The following is a 27,715-nucleotide window of genomic DNA, read 5'->3' on the forward strand; positions in this document are numbered from 1 at the left end:
TTAATATATTAATATCTATATAATTTCTCTAAATTTTATAAATTTATTGTTGAAATTAGCTTATATCCTATTTATATTTGCAAATAATAAATATTTTTCAATAATACAAAAGATAATAAAGTAATATTTAAAACTTTTTTTATTATTATACTTCACAAAATATGTTTAATTCTAAAACTTAAAATGTTTATAATTGATCTTATTTTACCATAATTTTGCTTTTCTATAATAATTTTTTTCTATTTTAAATTCTGAAAAAAATTGAATTTGATTTTTATCTAAAAATATGTTTTATACCTACTACTTTCCAACCTTAACTTTATATAAAAAATTTTTTTTATGTAAGTACTTGAATGTTAATAATTTTTCCAGCTTTAATTAAATATTCATAAAAAGCAAAAATTTAAAATTTCCAAGCTCATAAGATTAAAAAGTAACATAAGGAAATAAAAATTATAAATAGAAACTAAATGATGAATATTTAGATATTGAAAAATGCAATTAATAAGTTAATGACTGAAATCTAAGATAATTGCAGAATGATTTTAATTTATTCCCATAAAAATCATAGAATTGCTATTATACACTAATAATTTAATCAATAAATAATATTTAAAAATTTTCAAAACTATTTTTTTTCAAATTAATATTTTTAATCATACTAGCTAATGGAATAAAAATATTAGATTAATAAATTTGTTTATGTAAACTTATGTTATTTATAAAGCAACTATCAACTTTTATTATTATTAATAAATAAAAATAAAAAAAATAAATAATTATGGGATTTTCTAAAAGTTATTCTTTTATATTTGCAGGACTTTTATTGGTAGCTATTACTGTAGTTCTTATTGCTGGTAATAATAGTAAAATTGATTTAGAAGAAGACTCTATTACTAGGCTCAAAGATATTTATTTTTTTTCAAAAGTATCATACTGTGATGCTTAATAAATAAATTCCTGGAGTTGTGGAATAGCTTGTATGAGACATCAAAACATGGCAATATCATAAACTGTAACTACAGAACTTTAGGGTCAAGGATACTGTGGTTTTGTCAAAGATAGTTAGAATATTGTTATTTCTTTTAGAGGAAGTGACAATTTAAGAAATTGGATGAGTAACCTTAATTGTAGAAAATTTAACTATTAGAAGTGTGACAAATGTAATGTACACGAAGGTATCTATAATATTTATAGTAGTTTCTAAAATAAGTTGACTGAGTGTGCATTAAATTTAATAAAATAATATCCTCAAGCTTCAATTATAATCACTGGACATTCTCTTGGTGGTGCTTTGGCTACTCTATAAGCTGTTGATATAAAGACTTAATATCCAGACTATTCAATTGAGTTAGTGACTTTTGGTTCACCTAGAGTTGGAAATTAAAAATTTTCTGATTATGCTAATAATTTACTCAAAAATAACTCTGTAAGAATAACTAACAAAAAAGACGTTATACCTCATCTTCCATTTAAATTCTTTGATTTTTACCACACAGGTTAGGAAATGTGGATTGTAGATGAAATATCATTTAAAACTGATTGCAAACAAGGGGAAGATTAAAATTGCTCTGCTTCTGTTAAACCAAACTTAAGTATAAATGATCACTTATACTATTTTGGTGTTTACTCTGGTTGCACTTTAGTTCGTGGAGAAAGTACCTAAGAAGATGTTCATAGTATATTAGATTATTTGAAGAGTTCCTGCCCTGTTCACTGATATAGATAAGAAATTAATAACAATAATTTTTAATTTAAAATAATTTGTTATATATCGATCAATCAATCCAATTATTTAAATTTTATATTAATTATAAACGAAAATTAAAATAAAAAATTAAATCGTTTTTTGAAGCTCTTATTTTTAGTTTAAAAAAAATAATTTTTTTTTATTAAAGAAAAATTGTTAAAATTAAAAAAATATTCTTTATTTTTTTAAATTGAGCTATCTCGCATTCATAATTTGCGGTCATTAAAAATCAATTTTGTAGTTTCATAGAAAAATTATAATTTTATTCATAATATTAAAAAAACAATTTCGATAGTCTGATTTTTTTATAAGTATTTATTTGATAATAAAAAGCAATAGTATAATTTGATTAAATAAGACATAAATAATAATTTATAGTAAATGAAAGAAGACTAAACTTATTCAAATTAAAACAAACATTTATACTGTGAAGAAATTGATTAAAAATGCTAATAAATGATATTAAAATAATATAATGATGCAATTGAAGTAGCTTTTAATATAAAAAAGAAGAGAATTTTTAAAAAAAAGAGGAGATAATAATAGATATTAGTGAGGCCTAACACCTATTCATTGTTAAATTAAAATAGGATTTTTTGCTTATATGGGGGACTATTTTTGCCTTGTGATTTTGCGTACGAAGCTAAAAACCTCTGGGCAGAAAGACAAAACATTAAACTAGGCTATAGACCTTTACAGAGTATTGAAAAAAAGAAGAATTATAGCATTGTAGAGTTTTAGTGTAACTTTAAAGGGCTAGAATAATTTGATTTTTTAATAAATATTTACATGAATAAAGGGAAATAAGATTATTATAATCTTGCATAGGTTCTTAAATAATTCTAACATAATATTTAGATTTGGAAAAAATAGGCTTAGCTATTAGCTCCAATGAGGTATATTTATTTATATTTTATATTAAAAATAGACAAGCTTGACAAATATATATATATATGTATTTAGTTGATTTAATTAATACACTTTTTTTCTGATTAGGGAATATTTATTTGTGATTAATTAGTCTTTATTCTAGAACAAATATAAATGATTGATAGATAAATAGAGATAATCAAAATCTTAATACTCTATTTATCTCAAATTTTAAAATATTTCTAAGAATTTATCAGAAAAATTCTTTTATCACTTACTAAATTAATTAAAAATAATCAAATTTTGAAATTTAAAATTTAAAACTTTGTAATAATCTATTATTCTTTTTATAAAAGGTTAAAGAATTATGAAGAATATCATTCTGAGTATTAGAGTTTTATTAAAGAATGCTTAAACAAAGTGGATGAGTTGGATTAATCAAAATTTTATTTATTTGGATTCATATTTTATAATTATGAAACTGAGAATATAGAGTAAAGAACTGTAGGTTTTAGTAAAGGTTTTTTGAGTTTGCTGGGAACTGATTAAGATTAATTTAATAATATAACTCTGCGTTCAGGAGATTCTAACTATTACTCAGGAGATACCTTTTTAAATGCAATTGCTATTTCATTACTTCCCTTTGCTTGTAAAGATGTTATCTTTTAAAAATCAGTTGCCGACACAGTAATATTCTCCTATGATGGATTTTAAATTCCTTGTAAAGAGATTAGAAGTTACTACTTACCTGAAAATTTTAATTAAATAAATTTTTTTGAGATTGGATTTGGATTAGTGGAATATGATATTAGCATTACAATGCTTCAATAATTGCTAACATTAAGAGCAAGAAAGTATTATATTGAATAAAATAAAGAGTTAGAATTGTGTTGTGATTAAACTTTTGAATATTCAATGAACTCTCAGATTTTCATTGAAAAATACTATCCAGATGCAATTACAAACGAGTTTTTAAGATGTAAATACTAACATATTGATGAAGTTAATTAAAAAACAAATAATTTATAAGTAGTGACTTCTGTTTCATCAAAACAAACTAATTCTTTTTGTAATGATGATTTATCAGAAATAAGCTTTAATAATCTCTATCAATCAACCACTTTGAAAGATTCAACTAAGTCCACTATTTAGGGAAATAAATCTTCATTTTTATAAATACCCTAAAAGAATAATATTAATAAAATAATCACTCCTGAAAATTTTTAAATTCTCATTTAATAAAATTTTTAATAATAGTTAAATAATGTTGAAAATTAATAATTTATTGAAATGGGAATTAATTAAGGATTAGGATATTCTTAGAGTTTAGAATAAAATTTAAATATTGAAGATCAAAGCATATAATTTAAAAAAGATATATCCAGTATAGATTAGTCAGATTAATTAGGATTTTCTCAAAATTTACAATAATAATAAGCTGAGATGTAAATAGAACCATTTATGTACTTTGAAAATGGCTGCTAATCTGAATAAGAACAGTTGAAATAAATAAAATTACTTCCCCAAAAAGGATTGGATATGATGTTTTAATAATCTGATAATGATTTAAATAATAATTATCTATTTCTTTAGCTTAAAAATAATGAAAAAGAAGTTTTTATGCTTAAAAATAGTTTAAAAAACCCATAATTATAATAAGAAAATGATGTCTAATTTAACTATGTTGAATTTGTGAGTGATTATAATAAACAATAAAAAATAAATCATTTTTGATAATTAATATAATAGGGTCAATTAATTTAATAAATAAATATTGTAATATATATTGTAATATGAGTTTTAGTAGAGTGCAACAAATTAATAATACTAAATAAAATGTTTAATTTATTATCAAAATTTATAAAAGTAAAATTGAAGTTTCCTTTTTAATTTATTGAGAATTTTTTTGAGTAAATTTATTATTTTTATGAGTTACATAAAATTCTCTCAAAAAATTTTTGTATTAACAAATAAAAATTAAATTACATCTTTTAAAAATATAATTTTTATATTTTATTAATATCTAATACTATCAAAAGTAATAATAAATTTTATAAATAACAAAAAATATTAAAAATATATTTATTTATTAATTCAAGTAAAATTAATATGTTTTTATATGATTTTAAAAGATTAAAGTAGTGTAAAAAATGGTCATAGAGGGTTTAAAAAAATATTTGTTAGGAATAATCAAATTTTTATTTATTTGGATTCTTATTCTAGAATTATTACAATAATGAAACATTTATTTTAGAGTGTGTTTAGTAAGGGATTGTTAAGTTTGTTGAGACTAAATTTACTAATATAATATATCTTAAAGTATATTTAACAAATTTTGCTGCAGAATTTTTTAATCACTTATTAAACATATTTAGCATATAAAAATTTAGTTTTGTAAAATTCAATAACAGTATGGATTTTTAATTCCTTTAAAAAATTAGCACTTTATATTATTATAAGTAATCACTCACTAAATACATTACTTCGAAATAAGATTTGTGTTAAGAGAATATGATATTCGTATATAAAATATATAGAAACGTTTTTTGATGAAATTTTTCTATATTGAATAAATTCTCAACTTTTCATTGAAAAATATTACAGCAATAAGTAAAGAAATACACATAAATATCTTGAAAATATAAAGGTAAATATTATCTAATTGTTTAGTACAAATTCAACCATTAATCACTAATAAACTAATGAAAATATAATTTCAACTAATTTATTAAATAATGATTTTAATTAGATATTTAATTCAACTAATTTATTAATTAATGATTTTAATTTGATATTTTATCCAACTAAATATGAAATTTTATATTTTGAATTAGATCTAATTGTTGAAAAATAAAAAGATGATCACTTAAATTAATAATAAACTCCTTCATAGCTAGCTATTAAAAATTAGAAGGAAAATAGGTAAATTTTTTATGATCATATGTTTATTATTACTTTTTTATTAAAATGAATTTTCCATTTAATGATTTATTAAATATTTATTTTTTTAAATTTTATTAACTTAAGCTATTATTATTAAAATGGGAAAATTTGCTGCTTCTACATATTTTTTATCTGTGGTTACCTATTAAAAAAGAATATCAAAAAAATTAATAATTTAGTTTTTTTAATTTAGAATAAAAAAGTAAATTTGAAAAAAGGGAATAAATATATAAATAAGCGAAATGGTTTTTTATTACACTAGTTCTGACGGACATCTTCTTTACATGGGTAGAGACAAATTTGAAAACGAAGAATTAATTAAATACGGCTGGGATGAAGATATTTGGTTCCACGTTGATGATTTAAGTTCTGCTCACGTTTACCTTAGATTAAATGAAGGTGAAGAGTGGACTAATATAGATGAAAAGCTCATTCAAGAATGTTGCCAATTAGTTAAAGAAAACAGTATTCAAGGAAAAAAGAAAGATAAGGTTGATATTGTTTATACTCCTTGGAGTAATTTGCATAAGACAAATAACATGGAGGTTGGTGCTATTGGTTTCCACAGCGAAAATCTCAGAAAAAAAGTTAGAGATATTACAAGAGATAAAGATATTGTGAAAGCAATCATAAAAACTGAAAGAGAAGAAGAAAAGCCTGATTTCAGAGATTTAAAGGAAAAGCACATCCTTGAATTAAAGAGAAAGAGATTCAAAGAATTTAAAGAATAATAAAAAAAGGAAGATGAAGAAAATAAATAAAAATTATTAGAAAAGCAATCTAAAAACTATAATTACTTGAACGAAAACAAAGAAATGATGACTTCTAATAAAAATGCTCCTGATGATGATGAAGATTTCATATGATAAAAATAATTCAGAAATATAAAAAATTTCTTACTATAATTGTTGATTGTTTGTTTAGATAAGACATTCATAAAATGTTGTTAATTATTTCTCAAATTTTGATTTAACTTTTAAAAAAGCTATTAATATTTTGATTTGCACATTCACAAGTTTACTTTTAAACTAGTTTTTTTTATCCTATTTAAAGAGTGCATTTTTAACATTAAAAATAAATGTCTTTTTTGTAAAATAAACAAATTTTAAATTAATTTCAATATAAAGTGTCAATGTATTTTATGAGTGTTATACTTAAATTAATTACATATATACAGGATGGATTACTATTTTTTGTAATTTGATATTTTTATGAAAGGTATGCATGATGTATATTATCTTATTTTATCATTCAGGTAGTTGCTCTTTTACAGGGGCAAAAATAATCTTTGATACAGCAAAATGCAAAGCCATAATACCTATTCCAACATTTAAATGACGCTTCCCTTTTTCATTAAGAGTGACTAAGTATCTGTCTAAATGTTAAAGTAGATAATCTTTATTATCAGACATTATTACTTTAGGGATAAAGCGATAGAGAGGGGCATTAGTATTATTTCCTTATTATATTTGGTTAGGAGTTATTCTTCCTATATAAGAGAATGTAGAGTTTGGTAGAAGTGCAAATTCAGTCAAATTATACTTCTTTCTAAATAACTTCAATTTTAACTTTTATGCAAGAGATAGTTCAGCAGAGTAGAGCGATGCGTCAATATTTTCTTTTACCTTATATGGATTATAAAAGTTTATTTGGCTAGGTATGAAATCAAGTTAGATTTATTTTTTGTGATCACTTGGTTCTCCAATTTTGAATTAAAGATTTTCAGAAATTCGACTTTTGTAGTAGAAGTCTCCTTCAGATTCTTCAACTTATTGAAAAACTTCCATAAATTCTTTGTAAACAACGCTGATTTCTTTATCTGTAGAGGCTGTTAGCTTCTTGTCATTGTGTAATATTGTGCCTTATATAACTATATCTTTATCTTAAGGTAATTCAGATAGATCTCTAACAAAATCAATGTCGTATGTTTCTATCTTCATCCATTCGTCAAATAGTCTGGCAGTTTTACCTTCTTTCCATAAATTGTAGTAGCCATAAGATAAAAAGCCAGTACCTGAGAGCAAAACTAAACTTGAAATCATATTTTTCAAATATTTTAAAATACTTTACTATTGATTTAACCTTATGCTAATTAAATTAATAAACTAAGTGATTAACAAATAATATAAAAAGATTTTGATAGATCTTTTGTTATTTAATTTTTTTTTTGCATAAGATATCGAAATTTCTTTTTTCAGCCAATTGAAATTAATGCATCAAAACAATTTTTAATTTTTATTAAATGTCTAGTTGACATAAAACACTTTAAATTTTAAATATTAACACAATAAGATGAATTAATATATTTCTAGGTAAATTTTATAAATGTGAAAGTTTACTGATCAATTATATATAATATCCAAGTAAATATGAACAAAATTAATTATTTTTAAGTATTTAACATCAAATTAATAAAAATAATGATAAATTAACATAATTTTAATCATTTATATTTATTGCTATAAGAAAGAATTAATTTAATAATTGATTATTGATTAATTAATCTGGACCTATATTTTATTTACAACAGAAACAAACAAGCAATTTATTATAGCCAAGCGAACAAAAATATAAATTTCTACAATAATTTTTTTTGCGCAAACTTTCTTAAAATAAAATGAAAGGATTGTCTAAAGAAAAAAGATAGCTCATAGAAGAGAAATCTAAAGCGCTAGCTAATCTTAAAATGAATAAATTTTCTACTCTGGGATTAACAAAGGAACAAATAAATGATAAGAAAAACAAAGAAAATGAAAGAAAAAAGGAGCATAAAAAGTAATAATCTCAAGTAATTAGCTAAATTGAGATAATTAAATTTCATTGTTTATTTTGATAATTTTACATTTTTTTAATTAAAACAGCAAACATATAATATTACACCTCTTAAATCTAGAAGCATGTCATATAGAGACGATAGTATAAGCAGATTTGTAAAATATTTTAGAAAATTAGTATATAAAGAAAAGATATTTTCATTTATTAATATAAGCTTTAATTAATATTGAGGAATTTTATTAAATTATTTTCTAAAGTCATCACAGATAAAATAAATCAATGATTTATCTGAAGAAGAACATTAGAGCGTCATTTTAAAGTCTGATTGGATGATTCCCAAAGAAAAAAAACCTCATGGTGAGGAGGAAGATATAAAGGTTAGTCCTTTCGTTAAATACCATCCAGCTATTCTTGAAATGAAGGTCAAAAGTTAGGACAAGAGGGGTTATTTACTACAAGAGCACTAACGTCTTAAAAAGGCAGAAAAACAGTACTTAGAGAACTTAAAAGATTCTAGATAATTTTCTTTAAATAACACATAAAATCATTTTAGTACAAACATGTCAAAGCTTAATCGTACGTTTAATTCAATTACTACTGCAGGAACTGATAGACGTAAAATGGCATCATCTTTATAAAAATAAAGAGATTATTAACATCTAAAATCTGACTAAGTAAAAGGCTATACAGTACCTATAAAATTCAATGAAGGTTTTGATGGTAAAAAAAAATTCTTATAATATAATTATGACATATTTTTATATTTGATAAAAATTAGACTGTTTAAATAAACTGTAACAAGATCTTAAAACATAAAGTCAAATTATTGAAGAAGAGAATAGAATTTCTAGATTAATAGAAAAACAATAAAAGAAAAATAATTAAAATTACATTAATATTTAGATCTAAAGTGATAAGTAAGAAAATTAGTCATCAGCATAGCCATAAACTATAAATTCAAACTTACAAATACCCTTAAACTAATTAAGTGTTTAACACTCTCTTTCAGATGATGGTAAAAAATTATTTCAAAATAAATATTTTTATTATTTTACTTTATTTTATATTTTTAAAATTATTTTTTTTAGAATAATATTCTATCTTTAATGAATTTATAATTGCTTTTTTTAGAGTTAAATGACCAGTAAAGTTTTATGAATAGTTAAATGTTTTTATAATATCTAAAATTAATTTAAAATTATATTATTTAAAAAAAAGAAAGTATATGTAGTACTGATAAACATAAATAAAAGCTAAATGAGCTACTTTGCTTTTCAGTTTAAAATATAGAATATAGTGATTCAATACATAATTATGGATAAAATTTTGGCAAATACCCAAAATTCTACTAATATCTTTAATAAAAAAATTCAAAGGCTTAGTAAGAAAAGGACTTCTAAAATTTAAAAATATATCACTAGTAGTTTATAAAAAAAAATGATACTAATAAAGTAATATTTAAGTTTAGAAAATTATAGTAAAATTATTGTTTTAAATAATAAGAGCTAAAATCAGTCTCCTGGTATTTCTCCAACGATGAAGAAAAAAGGAATATTCAGCTAAGATTATAAAAAATTTGGTGAAAGTGTGAATTTAGAGGATATTCCATCCATATCTTAATTCTTATAATATTAAAAGGCTGATTATCATCACTCAAATTCTAAAGATGTAAATTCTCCTTAGAAAAATATGTATGGGCATTCATAGTAGTTTAGTAAAAGCAATACTATCTCACCTCAAAAAATAAAGTCAGATGAACAAAAAATAAAATTTTAACAAGATAACGATAAAATATTTAATTTTAATTCCTAACATATCAATCAATTCTTAAAAAAAGGCTCTTCTATTGAGTAATCTAATTAATACTCTATTGCAAAGTCAATAGAAGGTATTCAATTACATAAATCGCCAAATCAAAATTTATAAAGAAAAAATACAATTAGAGAGAATGAAGAAAAAAGCTAGAAATTTATGAGTGCTTTTGATAGAAGATATCCATACATTCTCAAAAAGCTAAAGCAAATAGTAATTCTAAATAAAATATTAAGCATATTATTGAATAAAAAAAAATATTTAACAATTATTTTAATTTTTAAAGTATAAAGAAGAAAAAACAACTAAGCCATTTACTAAAAATTATGATGAAGTATTCCTCTCTATTTACGATTCCTTGTCTAGAGCTAATGACCATCCTGTTGAAAATACAAAATAAAAAAAGAATAAATGAATAGAAAATAATTTATTTAATTTATAAATTTTAAAAAACATGAATATTTTTCACTAATATTTGTATGTATTATTAAAAAACCTGAATATTTTTCACTAATATTTGTATGTATTAATATGTATATAAATTTATTGATTTATTTATTTTGGCAGTTAGACTCTACATTTTTTCTTTTAATTATAAGCAATATTTAATATTGAAAATTAAATTAAAATTTATAAATATTAATAAAGAAAAAAATCAAATAAATATCCAAAAAAAATAAATAAATAAAAAAGGATATATTGGGAAAACAAATAAAAAAAATGTCTTTCAAAAATATCTTGTTGAATGTTGAGAAAGCAATTAGATCTAAGAGCACGTGGGAAAACTAAAGTTTTGTTTGCATTTCTTAATTTTTTTAATATCGGCAAAAAAATAATGTGTTGAATATGCGCCTGAGACCCTAAGTTTTTAAAAAATCTATGTAAACAAAATAATGTCGAATCCCCTCTTGAATCTAAAAGCCTATTAAATTCAACAAAATTCTCTTTCCAAATATATATAAAAATATTTTTTTATTAGGCCTAGCTACGAAAAGAAGATGAAGAGACACAATAAAAAAGAAAAATAAATAACATTTTAAAAGAATAAAAAAAAAGTATAGATAAAAATTAAAGAAAAAAAAAAAATTATCATATAAGCAAAAACCTAATAATTAAGAAAAATTCAAATTTAAATTTAAAAACAGATTAACAGAAAAATAAAAAAATTAACTTTAAGAAAATTAAAAACATAAATAAAGAATAAGAGAAAAAATAAATAGAGAATCTAAAAAGAAATAAATCTAAAAAAATCACATACATTTAATCAAATAATTTAAATAAAATTAAAAAGAAAATATTAATATTATTTTTATTACTATTAAGAAAATATCATTCAATTTTAAAAATCATATTTTCAACTTTATAATAAATGCAATACATTTTTTTTTGAAAAAAATAAATGCGATGATGGTTTAAAATATGCTTAATAATAAGAAAACATCTTAAATATTTTATTATATTTTAAGAAACTAAATTAGTTTTAAAATTAATTAATGTTTGATGATAATTATTTTATTTAAAATTTATTTTTTTATTAAATATTTTTAAAATGGTATAATTTTTGAATTGAACATTATCTATCCTTTTATTTTTTTAGAATTATCATTAATTTTTTACAAAAAAAACACGAAATGAAATTAATGTTTGGGTTTATTTTATTAATATTAAATAATTGAAAGACAGAAAATCTATATTTGCAGATTAAACTGCAAAAAACAAAAACAACATTTCTTTATAATTTTTATATTGAAAATGAATTAATATTAGAATAGTTAATGGTTATTAATGAGAATTTATTTATATTTTAGTATATTTATTTAAGTATTGCATTAAAAATCTTATTTTAGTATAAAGTAAATTTAATTTAACTATTTATTTTTTATTTACCAAATTTCAAATTTTGAAAATATTTCCATCGCCTCAGTCAAATTTCATCATACTCGTAAGTGACATTATTTATCATTTTGAATTTTGATGGCTTATTAAAAACATTGACATTGTTATTATTGAATGATTGGTATGCACTTTTGTTATTATTATTACTTGAACTGAAATAGCAAGTATTATTGTTGTTATTATTATATTAGCTAGGAGAGGTTCTTTTCTCTTTAAGATAAAAATCAGAAGTACTATTATAACTCTAAAAGTCGAGTGAAAGGTTATTTTTGTTATGATTAAAATCATTTTTAAATTTATTGTTTACATTTTGTAAGTTTTCTTCGTTATTAAACTGAGTGTTTTATATATTGGTATTATTGTTATTAAAGTTTTAATTATGAAAAGATCTATCTAATAATAAATTACTACCTTAAAAGTTATTTTCAAATTATTATAATGGCTGATTGTAAAATTATTCTGTTTTTATTTTTTTTTATGGGTTCTATTTGTATTAATTATCTTGTCTAAAGTTAGATTCTGACTGTTTTTTTTCTGAGGAGTTAGAAAAATCTTAATTAATTGGACTTAGATTTCTTTTCTCTTATTTATTTAATTCACTAATTACCTCAGAGAAAGTATTTGAATCTTATTTATTAACATATCTGTTTTACATTTTAGAACATTATAGTAGAACATCAGTTATTTCAAAGTCTTTGAGTAATTAATTATACTTTATACTAGTTACCTCATAATTATGTTTCTTTCTTTTTTTATTAAGTTTCTCTTTATTGTAGAATTCTTGCTCTAATAAATTGCCACTTCTGTTATTTTGAAAAAAGTATTTACTAATAGTGTTGAATTTATGCTCTGTTCCAAACCATTTAAGACCCTTAAGAAATTATTTAATTTCGGACTAATTGTTTAAAATATATTTTTTTAGTTTCCTTCAAAAATCATAATATAAATATTACTTCTGATAAAGGTGAATACTAATTATTTTTCCAAGTTTTAATTGGATTAGGCTGTGCCTTTGAGCATATTAAATTTTTATATCTGTGCTTTATTTCTTAAGTTTGTTTTTCCTGCAAAAAAATACTTCTAATTTGTTCCATATTTCTTTAATTATTTAATTATTTTTTAAAATTATAAATTAATCAACAATTTAAAGGTAATTTACTATGAAGAGCCATATTTTGTTAGTCCTTATAAAAGAAGATTATCGTCAAGAGGAGTAAATTTGCTTCTAGAGGAATTTTTGCCAAAATTAGAAGTGAATGTAGGCAAGTAGAGTTTATTTATAAAAGGAGAATAATCAGAACCTAATTAATCCACAATTTATTCTTTAGTCAAATTATTTTTTCTATAAAATATAAAATACAGTTAGAATTAAATAACTCATAAAATGATTTTACTATTTAAGCAAGTTCTTCATTTGAGGTAGTATATTTAGCAAAGGGCTTTAAAATATTGACATTTGAGGTATAAAATCCACTTAGAGCTGCTGATCTTTTGCTCTGGTTTCTTCATTTAGCTTTTTAAAAGATACAAAAATTTTTAATATTTAGTTGAATAGGCGCTAATACTAATTTTTTAGTAAACCAGCAAGCAAATAAACAAACAAACAAAAAAAACAATCAAAAATTTAATAGTTAAAATATAATTACAAAAAATTCGAAGGGGATACCATAAGAAATGAGCTTATTATCTTGGCCTATTCTCCCTAAAACTTAATCTCTTTTCTCAATTAATTTTGTTAATAAATTGTATGTTTATAACTAAGTGCTTTCTGTATTTGCCAAAAATATATTTTGTATAAGAAGTTATATCATGATCTCAGTCTATTCTACTAATTCCTGCAAGTGATATTTCTCAAATGGAGTAATAAATGTTTTAAGTATTTTATTGTTTGAATATGGATTTTAATTTGCCACAGCCTAAATTTAATGATTTTAACTCTATGAAACATTTTATGGCATAATCATATTCTATTAATGTGGTTATATTATTTAGCTATTTGCTTGTATCAAAGGAGAATTTATAATGCTACTGTATTAATTTTTTTTTTATTATTATGCTAATATAGATCCTCCCTAATTTTATTAAATTATCAATGAAGTTTTTGCAAATGCATCATCTTCTAAATTCATCCTATTTATCCGCTGCAAATTTGCATTCATATCCACTAATTCATTCTTCTAAACAGGTATTATAGCTTTGAAATTGTTTGAACAATACTGCATAATCTCTTCTGGAGAAACTTTTAGTTGCTACTACATTCTAAATAGCTGATTATAAACCTATTAATTTATATGTGATTTTCAAATCGATTAAAACAGATTCTTTTTAGATTAATTGTTTTTAATCGATTTTCTTTTTTGATTTCAGCAATTAATTAATTAAATTTATTTGTTTTTATAAAGATTCTAATTAATTTTTACAAACGAACAATAAATAATATGATTATATTCTAATCAAATTCCGCTATAAATATTTACTTTGAAGTCTTACAAAATATTATAACAAAATATTTATATGTATTTCAAATTAAATTAATTTTTTAATTATTGTTATTTGAACTTTGATTTCATCCCAACATTTTCTAACTTTATCAAAATCTATACCGTTGATTTACTTAAATTATTTTCCTATCTAACCTTAAATATTTTCAATTTTATTTTAAATAGCTCTTGTCTTTTTTATTTTGTGTTTATTATTTTATAAATAATAAATATCTTCTAAAAATGCATAGTTTTTTAAGTAAATTTAATTTTTTAGATCTTTTTCTACTTTCTAAAATCTATCAATTTTATAGAAAGATTCTTTAAGCAATGACCTTAAAAGCTGATTATTTATTATCGATTTTTTTCAAATAAGGCATATTGAATTAAAAGTTTTAATAAAACAATTTTTTTAAAAGCAAATAGAAATTTGATTTGTATTTGTTTATTGAAATCAAAATTTAAATAATTATCAAAGATTCAGTTTAAAAAAATGAAATATTTTTCACCTTTTTTATCTATTTGAATTTTTTCCTCATTTATTATATTTTTTGAATATTGTCTTAGTTAATAAAATTTTAAAACAAGCATTTAATTTTATATAAATAATTTTAAGGTATGCATTTTATTATTTTATTAAAACTATTAGCTCACTTTAATTAATTTTACAATAAAATTCAAAATAAATAAAGCTAAATATATTTAATTTTTATAAATTTAATTTTAAGATTTTATAGTTAACGAACTAATTTTATGTTTTTCTATGTTTTTAACTTAAATTTGAATTGAAAATGGTTGATCAATAGTTAGAATGTGCAGAAGCAAACATAACATCACCACTCAGATGTGTTTTAATTTTAGGTGTGTAAATAATACAGGTGTATACATTAAAGGCAAGACAACACATCATTACTAATGGAACTTCAGGTGTGAAAATTGTAGATATAATCATAGCTACAAAACTTGCTATGTTTGAGATTAAACGATACATTGCAAAAGATTCGTAGCTGTTGTCATTAAATTTCATACTTAAGGCACCACCTATAAATCCTTTTATTAGAAGTTCTCCAAAACCAAACATTGCACTTATAATATAAAAAGGCCAGAGAAAATTCAGGAAATAAAATATAATAACTAACACAGTGCATACAAAGGAAACAAAAATAACTCTTTTATAGTAAAGGACTTTATCTTCCATTTAATCAAAACTTGCTCCAAGCTTTCTTCCTAGTATAGGTTGTATTAAACCCATCAAAAGAAATATAATACCTAATTTTTCATTTTTATCATCAACAGTTTCGTTTTTCATTTTTGAAGAGGCTAAAAAACCAATTTAACTCCAGTAATAACCTAAAAAAAATCCATTTAAGAAGAATAGAGGAAAATAGAACTTGATTTAATACTTCTCTACTAAGAATTATTTTAATCTGGTTAAGTCAAGTTTATCTTCGTTAGTAGGAGGGTGAAGAGTGCTATTTCTTTAAATTAATTTTTCATTTAATTCTCTGTAATTTTCAAAATAAATATTGCTATTTTAATCATATTCACTGGAACGCAATTAGTCCTATCCATTCTAATAAACAGCCATTGGTTCCTTAATAAAGAATGACAAAAGATTACTAACCAGCGTAAGAAGGAACATAAACGAAAAGTAACCAGATGTTCCATAATTCTTGAACAAATAAGAACTCAATAAAGGACCAAATATATTGCTCACTTGAGAATACTAGAAAAAGATTCCAAAGAATTCACCTTTATTTCTAAAATTATAAAAATATTTTTTTAAATTACTTGGCCTAATTCAAACATAATTTGATATTTTTTTAAATTTTAGTTAATATTTAAGGAGAGAATTTATGCTCTACTTAAAAAGTATTTTGCTTAGATAAATATTTTACTTTTTAAAACTACTATTGCTAATATTTTATTCAACATATTTTGAATTCTATATGCTTAGAATGCCATTATTCATATTCTAATCATACTTTAATGAAAATACAAATACTCAAATTTATTACCTTTCACTTGTACAGTCAGTAATGTAAGCACCTTATAATACCCAAAGAAGTGCATTTCCTAAACCGCAAATGCAAGAAGATACTAAGACAATTAAATAAAGAAATATTCCTGAACATTCCTCTTCACGATTATCAGAACAACGTGAAGCTATTATGCCAACAAACAAAAGAATACAATGAGGGACACCTGCAACTAAAAACTTTTTAGAATAGCTATGAAAGTATGTTCTGCTAAACCATGGGGCATAAATAGTTCCTCCAGCGCTAGAAATAAAAAATGTAGCTACAGAAAGCATACCCAATTTCGAGTAGCTCATTTAATTAAATACCAAAGATGAATACTAGAAATAGCTGTTTAAACTGCAAAGAAGAATCATAAAAAAAATACCCAAATAAGTAACTTTTCCTTTATTTAATTCATTCTCTGGTATTCTTGCTACTGTAGAAGTTGTATCTATTGGATTAACTTGACTCATTTCTTCTTAATTCTTAATAGATCCCATAATTGTATCAATTTAAAATTTATCCTTTTTTATTTTTTAGTTAATTATAAAGATTCTTTATTTTAAATAATTATTTGAATATCTAAATCTTTATATTTTTATGACTTTAATTTATTTTTTTTGATAAAAACAGTAAATATTTTTACCAACCCTTCAAATATTCAGATAGACTAATATGATTAAATATTAAATAATAAATTCAAAAATTTTAATTTTCTTGATGGTTCAAATAAACCTTCGATTAATCTATTCTAAACTTATTTCTACTTTCTACTGAAAAAATTAATTGCATAGCTTTTTTTGAATTTTACAATATAAGTCATTCTTATTATGGAATGAGTAGATTACAAAGTATTATCTGTTTTACAAAAATTTCAAGTGAAAAATTAATTTAATTTTTATTTAATTAAAATTTTTTGGGTTAGAAAAAAATCTAAATTATTACATTTAAAAAGTTGATTTTAGATAAGTAAAAAGTTGTAAAGAAACTACTTTTATTTTATTAGAATTTAAAATGTAAAGGATTATAAATTTTATATTCACATTCATTTTATTTACATTTAAATTAAATACTTTAATTTTTTTTTTTTAAAGTTTATTTTACAGAAACAAAAAGATATTTATTTGCTTTATAAATTTTAAGAAACCATATTTGAATAGGATAATAAAAAATACAGCCATTTATCCGAAAGCTGAATTTCGGATAAAATTAAATTGAAAATTTTTGATGATTAATTCTCTATCAATTAGAATAAAAATAATAGATTTCAAAAAGAGTATTTTAATAATTTTATTAAATTAAACATATTTATGTTAAAATATTAAATTACTCATTTCTTTTTTATTAATTAGAAGAAAATCTAAAATAATGATTTTTATTTCATTGGATATATTAATATGAAAGAAAATTTTTTAAAACTTTTATTGAAAATTAGAAAATCTTATAAAATCTATTTTTAAAATTTTTTGATGTGATCTATTAAAATTATGAGTTTGATTGGAACATTTTGTGGTAATTTAGATTTTAAATTTTTAGTAAGAAATCAAAAGATTATATAGTAACAAATATAAAGGAGCACATTGCTTTTACAGATAAATTATTCAACATATTTATAAATAAATATCCATAATTAAAAAATTTTTTGATCATTAATAAAATTTAATTTGAGAATTAAATAAAAGTGAAAGATTTAGTGAATATAATTAAAGGTAAGATGAGACAGATAAGAAATTGGTTAGAAGAAAAGCAATTCAGTGTACATTTAGTATGAAATAGTGTTACATATAAAATAAAAATAAATCAATTTGCAAATTAAAATATGTTATTAATTTATATTGACAGTTTATTGATAGATAATTCGTTCTTTATTGTTAAATTAATTTTTATCACTGCTTTCTATAAATCGTTGCTTATTTTATCCTTCCATACTTCGTTTTCACCAAATATATTTAAATTATAATTTTACTTTTCTCTTCATTACTATTTATATATTTAACTATATTAAGACTAATAAAAAGTAGATTAATCAAGTGTTTATTCATTCGCTGGTTTGTTTTCCACTTTTAAAGACATCCTTTATTTGTCTCCAAACATTTGTAATAGAAGCTTGAGCATTAATAGTGGCTAATAAACCTTGCTTCTCATAGTAGTCCAACATAGGCTTAGTTTGAGAGTGGAAGTTTTCTAATCTGGTCTTGATTGTTTGAGGAACATCATCAGGTCTTTGAGATAAATCTTCACCAGTAATCTGTATATATTATTATAAATAGTTAATATTGCATTGCAATTTTGATCATTCTTATTCTAATTTATTTGACTTAGAGAGAAAACTAGAAAATTTTATTTATTTTTTAATTAAATTTTATATATGTTTGTTAGTTTGTTTGTTTATTTGTCTATCAATCTATCTATCTGTTGATTAATATTTTTTATCTTCTTTGTTTTTTTAAATAATTGATTTTTTTTTTTTTTTCAGCTAAAATTATTAATCTAATATCCAAAAAAATTTTTTTATTAATTTAATTAATTTATTATTGATTTGATAAAAAAATTTTGGATTTGTCTGTCGCATTTATTTCATCTATTCTTAATTTTCTGATTTTCTCAAATAACGCTAAGTCATAAAAAACTTCAAACAATAAAAAAAAAGAGTTCATTACATCATCCTTTCCAGGAATTTTTGGAGGATTGTATTTAGTATGATAAGATCTACCAGAAGGTAAGTGAACTAGTCTGCCACCTAATCTATAATTATTTTCAAAAAAGATTTAATTAAAACGGTAACCAAAACTATTTATATTGGCTAAATAAATTATTAATTTCTTATATTTATTGATCAGAGAATTAGATCTCCTAATATTTTTATATTATCACAAGTAAAAGAATGAATAGAGATACCAAATAGGTAAACTCTATACTAAATTATTGAGCTACTAATAATAGTTGATCTTAACTTATGCTTTAAATATACAGATGATAGATAAATAGAAAATAATATTAAGTTACCTTTCCAAGATGACATCGTCTTCTACCTTGAAGTAGATAGCCTTGAAGAGACTTAAACCTTCGTTCTTCAAGATTTCATCGAATTTTTAAGCTTATTAAATAGTTCTGGGGAAACCATCTAAAATAGCACCCTTAGCACAATCAGGCCTATTTACATTTAAAAAAATTTAGATAAAATCTTTTAAATTAAATAAAATATTTTTATAATTACTTCATCAAACTGTTCTTGACCATGTTAATGACTATCTCATCAGGGACTAAGCCACCCTTTTCCATAATAGTCTTAGCTTACTTACCCAATTGAGTTCCGGTACGAATTTCGTTTCTTAACAAATCACCAGTAGAAATTTAGCATAAGCAGAAGGTATTTTACAATTTGTATGAGTGAGTACCTTTACCAGCACCAGGAGCACCTATTATTAGAAAGAGTAAAGGGTTAATGTTATTATGCTATGTATTCCTTTTTCCAAGTTTTTCAAAAAGCTAAGTATATGTGAATTTATGATTTTAAAAAACATATCTTTCTGGAAATATTTATGAGTAATAAAGAGAGATAGAAGTGCTCTTTATGCAACTTGGATGGGTTCTTTTAATATGCTTAAAATGAATGTATTACCAATAAATACTAATCTCTTTGAATCCTTAATGTGACGGCACTTGAAACGTCTATGAAGTTCGTTGATAAGGGCTTCGTCTGATAATTTTAAAAGTTCCATTGTATATATGTAAATTTAAATGTGATTTAGCTTTTTAAAATTTTTAATACTTTTTTTGTACTTTTATCTTATTTTTAGAGATATTAAATTTTTATGAAAGAAAAAAGTATCTTTTTGCTTTTTAAAATCTTAATCTACGGCAATTAATTAAATTATTAATTAATTAATTGAATATTCATTAAAAAATACATTAACTAACAAAGGCTACTTTTCTATACTAAATTTATTGAGGTTCCTAGTGTTAATTTTTATTAATACATACTAAAAGACGTCCATTTAAATAAAATAAGGATAAAATTGCATATGAATATTCTTTCATCTACATAATTAAGTATTATACTATGCATTACCTTCATTTTATTTATTTTGGCATTTATTAATTCAAACAAATTTGAAATGACGAAAAATAATAAAAAAATATTAATTTGAAAAAAAATTTAATTAAAGAGAAGAGTGAGTTATTAATTTAGTTAGTTAGTTAGTGAGTATTGGCTGACAAAAAAGTTTTATAGACTAGATAGAATAAATAAGAAGATATCGGTTTATATTGTAAATATATGAATGTATATAAAAATATAAATGTGTTTTGTTTATGAATGCGAGTTTGTTTGTTTATTTATTTTATATTCTTGCATTTATTATAGATGTAAATAAATTAATTAAGTATACTCAAACAAATTAATTGTTTATTTTCGAGTCATTAAAAATTAACTGGTTCTAATTATGATGCAATCAAAACCTCATTTAATATATCATATTTCACTTTAATTAATCGATTTATCCATATTTTCAAAAATAGTGATTTTATATGTGAATATTGATTTAAAGTTATTGTCATTTAAACTCTATAACCTAGGATATTTACTTTTCAATATTTAGTAAAACAAGTCTAAAGTATTTATTTATGAATCTCTTTCATATCAAATTCTTTTTAAAACTTAAATATATGCACAAGCAACTATTTTTTTCAATTCTAGTTCGCTATTCCTTCTTATATACATTTTTTTATTAATTAATTGATTTCATCCATGACTTTCATCTTCTGTGTAATTTAATTTAATTAATAAATTTGAAATATAAAAATATATATCTCTACTTACAGAAGATTCAAGAATTTTCTGTTGGGAGTTGTATTTCCTCTTCTTGTGAACTTTTTTGAATTTAATTGAGAGGAGCTTCAGCTAATGTATTGTTTTTAGTGGAGTTTTTTATTAAATTTTCTTTATTTTAAATATTTTAGACAGATTTTTCAGTTGTATTTGTTTCATCTTCTTATACTTGCATAGTTTCGTTGCTTTGATTCTACGGGATCAGAAATTAATCTTGTTGTGTCTTAATCTAATTCAATAAGGTGCTATTTTTTTATTAAAGATTTTACGTAAACAAATTCATGTTTAACTGAGGAGATTCATTGCTGCTACAGATTTCAAAATCCTCGTTTTCCTATTATTCAGGTTATTCTTTTTTTAAAGTATTTTCCTCAATTGAATCAAATTTTATTAAAAAATTAGAAGCATTGTCTTTTAAATTTTATGGACTTTGTGAACTTGTTTAGGTTGGTCTCATTAAAATTTATCCATTTAATTGATCAAGAATTACATTATTTTAATTACTTTCAAATTAGATTTCCTCATTTTGAATAAAGTAATTTTAATGAATGTTTAAAGTATTAGGTAATTTATATTAATCTTAAAATGACTTTTCTATATCCTCAGCTAGATATTTATCAGAGATTTAGAAGTTGCCATTATTTTATAATTATATTTATTCTATTTAGATTAGCTAGCCTATTTATGTTTATTAGGCTCCTTATTAAAAAACGAAGTTTCGATTGGCTGTGTTATTATTACTTGGAGAATTAACCTATCTTCCCATATGGAAGCTAGCAGACATCATTTCATTTTATTGAGGCAATTGCTATAAGCGCTCTTAAAGTTGTTAATTAATTTATTCGAAAGGTATCATCTGATTTGTATTACGATTTTCATTCTAAGATTAGCTTAAATTTGAGACATCTTCAAGCACTTAAGTAATGGCCAATACTTTGTAATTTTTACCTTTCTTCTATTTGATGTCCAGCTAATAAATTTCTGTTATTTCCTAATTTAATAAGTAAGAAAACAAGGAATTTATTAATATATTTAGATATAAAAATTAAATAATTTCTGTTTAATTGGTTTAAATTCTAACAAAAAATATCTTTTTGGCAATTGATTTGTAATCAATCAATTAATAAGTGGGCGGATAATAAAATTTGATAAACCAAAGATATTTTTGGGTTTTTGAGCTTATGTCAAATACGACAAATAGAAAAAATTCAATCAGAAATTTTACTAGTAAAAAGTACTTCAAAATATTTTTTAAAATTATAAAGGTTGATTTTAATAAAACTAAAAAATAGTTATTACCACTCTACAAAGATAGCACTCTCCAGTCTTCTTTAGGATATCTATTGCACAGTCGTAACATAAGCCTAGTAATTAATTAAAAATAAACTTAAAAACTTAGTTCTGAATACGAAAAATGTAATTTATTTCATGTATTAACATTTCTACTCATGGATAAAGTATAAGATAAAAGTAGTTCGTAAAAAAATCAATATTTCGTCAGGAAATTAAAATCCAAATATGTGACGTCAAACAAAATAATAATACAAATTAAACATTTTAATCAGAAATAAAAAATTAATAAAGAATTAGTTGTTAGTAAATTACCTCCATGTCCACAAGGCATATACAAAGTATCAGGAGTTTTATCGAAGCAAACAACACATGTATTTCCTATAGAATTTTCTTGCTTAGTCACTTATAAATTATCTTAGTCGCAGGTATACTGCTTTATATTTTTGCCTGTTTTTGTTATATTATTGCTTTTATTTGTCTCATCATGAATGACATTCGAAGATTACTGTGATTGATAATTGCTCTGATTTTCATTTTTGTTGTTATTATGGCTTTTTAGAGTTATATCTTGGTTATTACTCTCTATATTTGACTGTTCTCCCTATTAATCTTTTTGTATCTAAGAATCATTTACAGGTCCATCTATATTAAAATGCTACTTAGGGATTTCCTCTAGGGAAAAATTTATATTTTTTTAGTTATCATTAACTTCTTGATTAAGATTTTATTCATAAATTATTTTCTGTATTTCAACTCCTTTTTCGCTTTACAAAAAATTTTAATATTTTTTATCAGTATCTTAAGCCATTTTTTTAAGTTAAGGGTCTTGTAATGGTAACAAGATGCTTTTAGCTACACTTCTCGTAGATAGTTCCATTTTTGTTTGTAAAACTCTGCTTCTCTTAGTAGATAGCTATAGCCTTAATTCTTAGTTCAAGTCCTTAAAATTAAAATTATTTTAGCTTAATACTTCTCTTGGGCTAACAAAACTATGGCTTTCTATTCAATTTTATAAAAAATAAAATTAGAAATAATTCATTTAAAACCGTTTATTTATTTATTACTGCAGTTAATTATAATATTTTTTTGAATTTCTTCTTTGCTAGGTTATGGCTATTTCTTTTTATTATTTTACTTAGAAATACTATTTCTAGATCCTTAAGATACAGCTTTAAATATTTTAAAGTACGTTGATGAAAGTTTTTACTGTTATTTAAAAAAAAATTAAAAATAGTAATTAAAATCTGATAAAAAAAATATTCTAATTTATCAATAATTAATTAATATGATGTTATGATTAGGATTTTTAATAAAATCATCAAAATCGTCTGATGATGAATTTTTAATGGCACTTTTTAGGAATTTTAATAATTTAATGATAAAAAATCGTCAAAAAATAATTTTTATCTATTCATTTTGAAGAGAATCTATCTTCAATATTAAAAATCAAATAAAAAAAACTGGTTTTGCTTATTCTTAAAGGTTATATTTAGTTAGATTTTCAAGTCAAATATAATTAAATGGTTAATATTTAATTTTGAAAAATAATTAATTAGTTAGTTAGTTATTACTAAAATTAATGGAAAACCTGTGTTTAATTCTTATTGTTTAACAATTTTAATTTTCTTCTATTATTTTGTATTTTATGGATTTGCTACATTTTCGTTTTAAATATTTTATTATCTTTAGCTTTGATTAGAGCTTTCATCTTGAGATTCCTCAACTTCTTAATCTTGTACGTCATCTTAATTCTAATTTCTTCTTCTATTATTTTAGCTCATATCCTATTACTGTTAGCGTGAATTAGATTAGTTTTGGTAATTTTCATTTATTTCATTTTGCAAGTTTATGTTTTCTTAAGAAAGCTCATCATCTTTAGTGATTTTAAATAAAAATAGACTATTTTTAAAAAACGCATTAAAATTTGCTTTATAACATACAAACAAATAGTTATTACTAGATGCTCTCTCGTGATGACATGGAATATACTGTTAGAAAAACAGTAAATGCCAATCCATATTAAAATCCAAAATACACTCCTTACTTATCTCCATCATCATAATATGATATTAGTGAAGTTATATATATTGTGATATTTACAGTTAGTGAATTTGATAGTATAAAAAGCCAAAACAATCCCTTTACTTTTAAATAATAGTAATTTTATTAATCAATAAATATAAAATAAATCTTTACATTCATAGATTTCTACATCATCTTCTGAACACTTAGAATAGCATTTAGAAAATAATATAATTATAAATCCAATATTAATGCCAACCATGATAGAAAAAAATACCCAATATGCCCAAAAAACATCTCTCCATTTCCAATTTATTTAATTCTCAAATTTTAAAGATATCAAAAGAATCTAGACAGAAAGAAATATTTTAAATGTCCAAATAAACTATATTTTAAAAATAAAAATAAATTATATTTTTTATATGCTAATTAGTAGGTACTATATCTGTAAGAATCGATTAGTTTTATTTGACTTTTTTCCTCATGATGTAAGTTGCTCGAGACGAAACATAAATTAGAAAAACTAAAGGTATATAAAAGAAATCAAACTTGATGAAGTATAGTCTAATAAATAGTATAATCTATTTATAAAAAATGTTATTAAAACATAGATTTAATATTATGGCATTTGGGGTTTTAAGAAATAAAGCATTAACTGATTAAATTTAACCTTAAAATACTAGCAAATTCGTATTGAAGTATTTTAATTTATTGTTTCTAGTTTAAAAAATGATGTCAGTAAGAGAAATAAACAAACATTATTCATTACCTTAAAAATTATAAAATAAATTATTTCTAAGTATTCAAGCAATCCATAAGATAATTTTTATTTTTAGTTTTAATAGGTCTCCAGAAATAACTTGCTTTTTAATTTATAAAAATAAATTTAATATTTAAATAAATCAATCAATTAATTAGTGAATGAATTTGTATTGTTACAGTAAGTCTTATAAAGTTCGTTTGTAGGATTTTTAGAAGTAAATTAACTAAGATATAAAATTTTAATGAATTCAAATTTGTTTTTTAGATTGAATTAAATAACATGCTTCTTAAATTATAAAAAATCATCCAAGCATTCTTTGAAAAAAAAATTCTTTATAAATTTATAGCTTGAATTTGCATATATACATGCATATTTGTGTTTATTCAAATGAATGTATATTTATTAAGTTTAATCACTGCTTATTGCAATTCTTAAATCAAATTATGATAAAAATCTTAAATAAATAATGATCTACTTTAGTGATATGCGCTTATAAGTCATGGCGAATTACACTACATCAACAAACCAAAGGAAGAGAAAGTTATATAATGCATTAAAATTCCATAGTACGTTGGATAAGTAGAATAGAAAGAAAATTTAAAATGAAATTTAGTTGAAGCATGTGCTTTTCATAATCAAATTTGCATCTATATAATAGGGACTACTTTTTATTTTTTCTAAATTTTCTTCTTCTTATTTTTATGCAGCTTCGTCCTTTTCCTACTCATTCTTGTTAATTAAATCAGCTACGTTATAGTTTAAGTCATTATTATTGAATATGTTTGCAAGCTGATTACGCTATAATTTTTATTCCTACTAAGGAGAGTTTTAAAACAGCTATTATTGTTGTTAATGAAGCTATTAATGAATGCTATCTTATTAATTAACCCTATTTCTTGATCTTTGTTGACGGATGTTAACTTACTAGTTGCGATTTTCTTCATCTGAGTAGTCTTCTTCTTCGTTTGAATTGTCATGATTTTTTCTCCCAGACCTTCTAACATATTAACCAAATATTTCTCTGCCAAATCTATCAGTTTAATATGCCTAACTTATACTCAAATTATTTGCATTATTACGTAAGTTTGCGTAAATGTTATTGTTAGTAGTGTGCAACTAGTTCTATGAAATGTCTGCATTTTAATTATAATAATTCAAAAAATTTCTTTAAGTAGTAGGAATATTATCTTCTTATGCGTATGAATTGCTTACGCTCTAATGCCTGGATAATCCAAAATTCATAAACCTATTAGAAGAAGTCGAAGAATTCTAATAGTAATTTTACATTGCTTTTTGAAATACCTACTAAATTAACTATCTATTAAATTTTGTTAATTAAAAATAATGCTTTATTTCAAAGAATTTAATAAATTATTTATTAATCTAACCTTAATAACTTATTGAAATAATTTATTCAAAACATAATTTTACTAAGCAAAAACATTTATCAACTAATTATAAAAGCAAGCAATAACTTTACTCTTAAATATATATATTTCTCAAAATTATCAATATTAATTTATTTCACAATAATCTTTTTCATATCAAAATAATCATTCATTTTTGAACCACTAAAAAAACATTTCTTTTAATATTAAAAAAAACAAAACCATTCAATTTAAATACTTTGTCCTCTGCCACTCATAAATCATTCATAAAAGTGTTAAGAATTCATTAAAAAAAAAGAATATACAAATTATATTTTTACAACTTTTTATAAAATAAAATTATTAAAATTTAAAAGAGATTTTATCATTATTTCTTTTGTTCTCAATTATTCTTCAATAAAATCAGCATAAATTTATTTCCTTTTTATGGCTTATTTATTTACAGATGTTATTTTTTGATTTTATTTGTACAAAAAACAAATTAATATTTAAAATCTTTTATGTTTAAGTAGGCGATAAATTTTTAATTAAAAATATATTTATTACTCATATGCATTTAATGATACGATTTTATTTAAATTTTAGCTACACGTTAAAAAATCGTTACCTATTTTTATTTAGTAATCGTTAAAATTTTAAATATTCCTAATAAATTGTTAATTTATTTAACAGAAAGGATCTTATTTTAAAAAAATATTTATTTATAATTATGCAATATTTTATTAAATTTAGTAAAATATAATTTTACTTTCCAAAAAAAATTTTTTTAATATTTTCAAATATGATAAAAATTTTATATTTTGATGAATGGCTGGCTGTAGGATTATATTTTTGAATGAAAAGCAATATTTTGATATTTCTACAAGTAAGA

The 27,715-nt window shown here is 21.9% G+C and overlaps 9 protein-coding genes across 9 annotated transcripts; 5 read left to right on the forward strand and 4 right to left on the reverse strand. All coding sequences in view use genetic code 6, as the record gives it.

Annotated features, from left to right (window-relative positions):
* Positions 1–781: 781 nt before the first annotated feature.
* Positions 782–1,720, forward strand: TTHERM_00727560 (lipase family protein; the record flags this gene model as incomplete). The annotated part of the gene is made up of 1 exon (XM_001022641.1): positions 782–1,720. The coding sequence occupies one exon, from the start codon at positions 782–784 to the stop codon at positions 1,718–1,720; it is 939 nt and encodes a 312-aa protein (XP_001022641.1).
* A 411-nt stretch (positions 1,721–2,131) lies between these two features.
* On the forward strand, positions 2,132–4,354 carry TTHERM_00727570 (hypothetical protein; the record flags this gene model as incomplete). The annotated part of the gene is made up of 2 exons (XM_001022642.3): positions 2,132–2,646; positions 2,977–4,354. 2 exons carry the CDS (start codon positions 2,132–2,134, stop codon positions 4,352–4,354), a joined length of 1,893 nt encoding a protein of 630 aa, XP_001022642.3.
* Positions 4,355–5,805: 1,451 nt separating this feature from the next.
* On the forward strand, positions 5,806–6,429 carry TTHERM_00727580 (coiled-coil protein; the record flags this gene model as incomplete). The annotated part of the gene is made up of 1 exon (XM_001022643.3): positions 5,806–6,429. The coding sequence occupies one exon, from the start codon at positions 5,806–5,808 to the stop codon at positions 6,427–6,429; it is 624 nt and encodes a 207-aa protein (XP_001022643.1).
* Positions 6,430–6,864: 435 nt separating this feature from the next.
* TTHERM_000727581 (transmembrane protein, putative) lies at positions 6,865–7,581 on the forward strand (the record flags this gene model as incomplete). Its single annotated transcript, XM_012799335.1, has 1 exon — positions 6,865–7,581. The coding sequence occupies one exon, from the start codon at positions 6,865–6,867 to the stop codon at positions 7,579–7,581; it is 717 nt and encodes a 238-aa protein (XP_012654789.1).
* A 599-nt stretch (positions 7,582–8,180) lies between these two features.
* On the forward strand, positions 8,181–10,565 carry TTHERM_00727600 (hypothetical protein; the record flags this gene model as incomplete). Its single annotated transcript, XM_001022645.2, has 7 exons — positions 8,181–8,351; positions 8,425–8,493; positions 8,596–9,058; positions 9,117–9,353; positions 9,557–9,789; positions 9,842–10,363; positions 10,437–10,565. The coding sequence occupies 7 exons, from the start codon at positions 8,181–8,183 to the stop codon at positions 10,563–10,565; spliced, it is 1,824 nt and encodes a 607-aa protein (XP_001022645.2).
* Positions 10,566–12,074: 1,509 nt separating this feature from the next.
* Positions 12,075–14,304, reverse strand: TTHERM_00727610 (hypothetical protein; the record flags this gene model as incomplete). The annotated part of the gene is made up of 5 exons (XM_001022646.2): positions 12,075–12,941; positions 13,000–13,144; positions 13,206–13,388; positions 13,441–13,559; positions 13,693–14,304. 5 exons carry the CDS (start codon positions 14,302–14,304, stop codon positions 12,075–12,077), a joined length of 1,926 nt encoding a protein of 641 aa, XP_001022646.2.
* Positions 14,305–15,325: 1,021 nt separating this feature from the next.
* Positions 15,326–17,047, reverse strand: TTHERM_00727620 (MFS transporter; the record flags this gene model as incomplete). Its single annotated transcript, XM_001022647.2, has 2 exons — positions 15,326–16,286; positions 16,545–17,047. 2 exons carry the CDS (start codon positions 17,045–17,047, stop codon positions 15,326–15,328), a joined length of 1,464 nt encoding a protein of 487 aa, XP_001022647.2.
* A 1,538-nt stretch (positions 17,048–18,585) lies between these two features.
* TTHERM_00727630 (adenylate kinase) lies at positions 18,586–20,269 on the reverse strand (the record flags this gene model as incomplete). Its single annotated transcript, XM_001022648.3, has 5 exons — positions 18,586–18,795; positions 19,208–19,292; positions 19,554–19,700; positions 19,765–19,966; positions 20,170–20,269. The coding sequence occupies 5 exons, from the start codon at positions 20,267–20,269 to the stop codon at positions 18,586–18,588; spliced, it is 744 nt and encodes a 247-aa protein (XP_001022648.1).
* A 1,107-nt stretch (positions 20,270–21,376) lies between these two features.
* Positions 21,377–26,785, reverse strand: TTHERM_00727640 (zinc finger, C3HC4 type (RING finger) protein; the record flags this gene model as incomplete). Its single annotated transcript, XM_001022649.2, has 10 exons — positions 25,932–26,785; positions 25,463–25,556; positions 25,134–25,274; positions 24,868–25,078; positions 24,629–24,815; positions 24,243–24,570; positions 23,736–23,877; positions 22,984–23,670; positions 22,678–22,742; positions 21,377–22,369 (listed from the first exon to the last, which is right to left on the reverse strand). Exons 1-10 carry the CDS (start codon positions 26,741–26,743, stop codon positions 21,377–21,379), a joined length of 3,660 nt encoding a protein of 1,219 aa, XP_001022649.2. The 5' UTR covers positions 26,744–26,785.
* Positions 26,786–27,715: the final 930 nt, after the last annotated feature.

The sequence above is a fragment of the Tetrahymena thermophila genome (assembly GCF_000189635.1).
Source record: "Tetrahymena thermophila SB210 genomic scaffold scf_8254476, whole genome shotgun sequence".
In the NCBI taxonomy this organism is placed as follows: Eukaryota; Ciliophora; class Oligohymenophorea; order Hymenostomatida; family Tetrahymenidae; genus Tetrahymena; species Tetrahymena thermophila.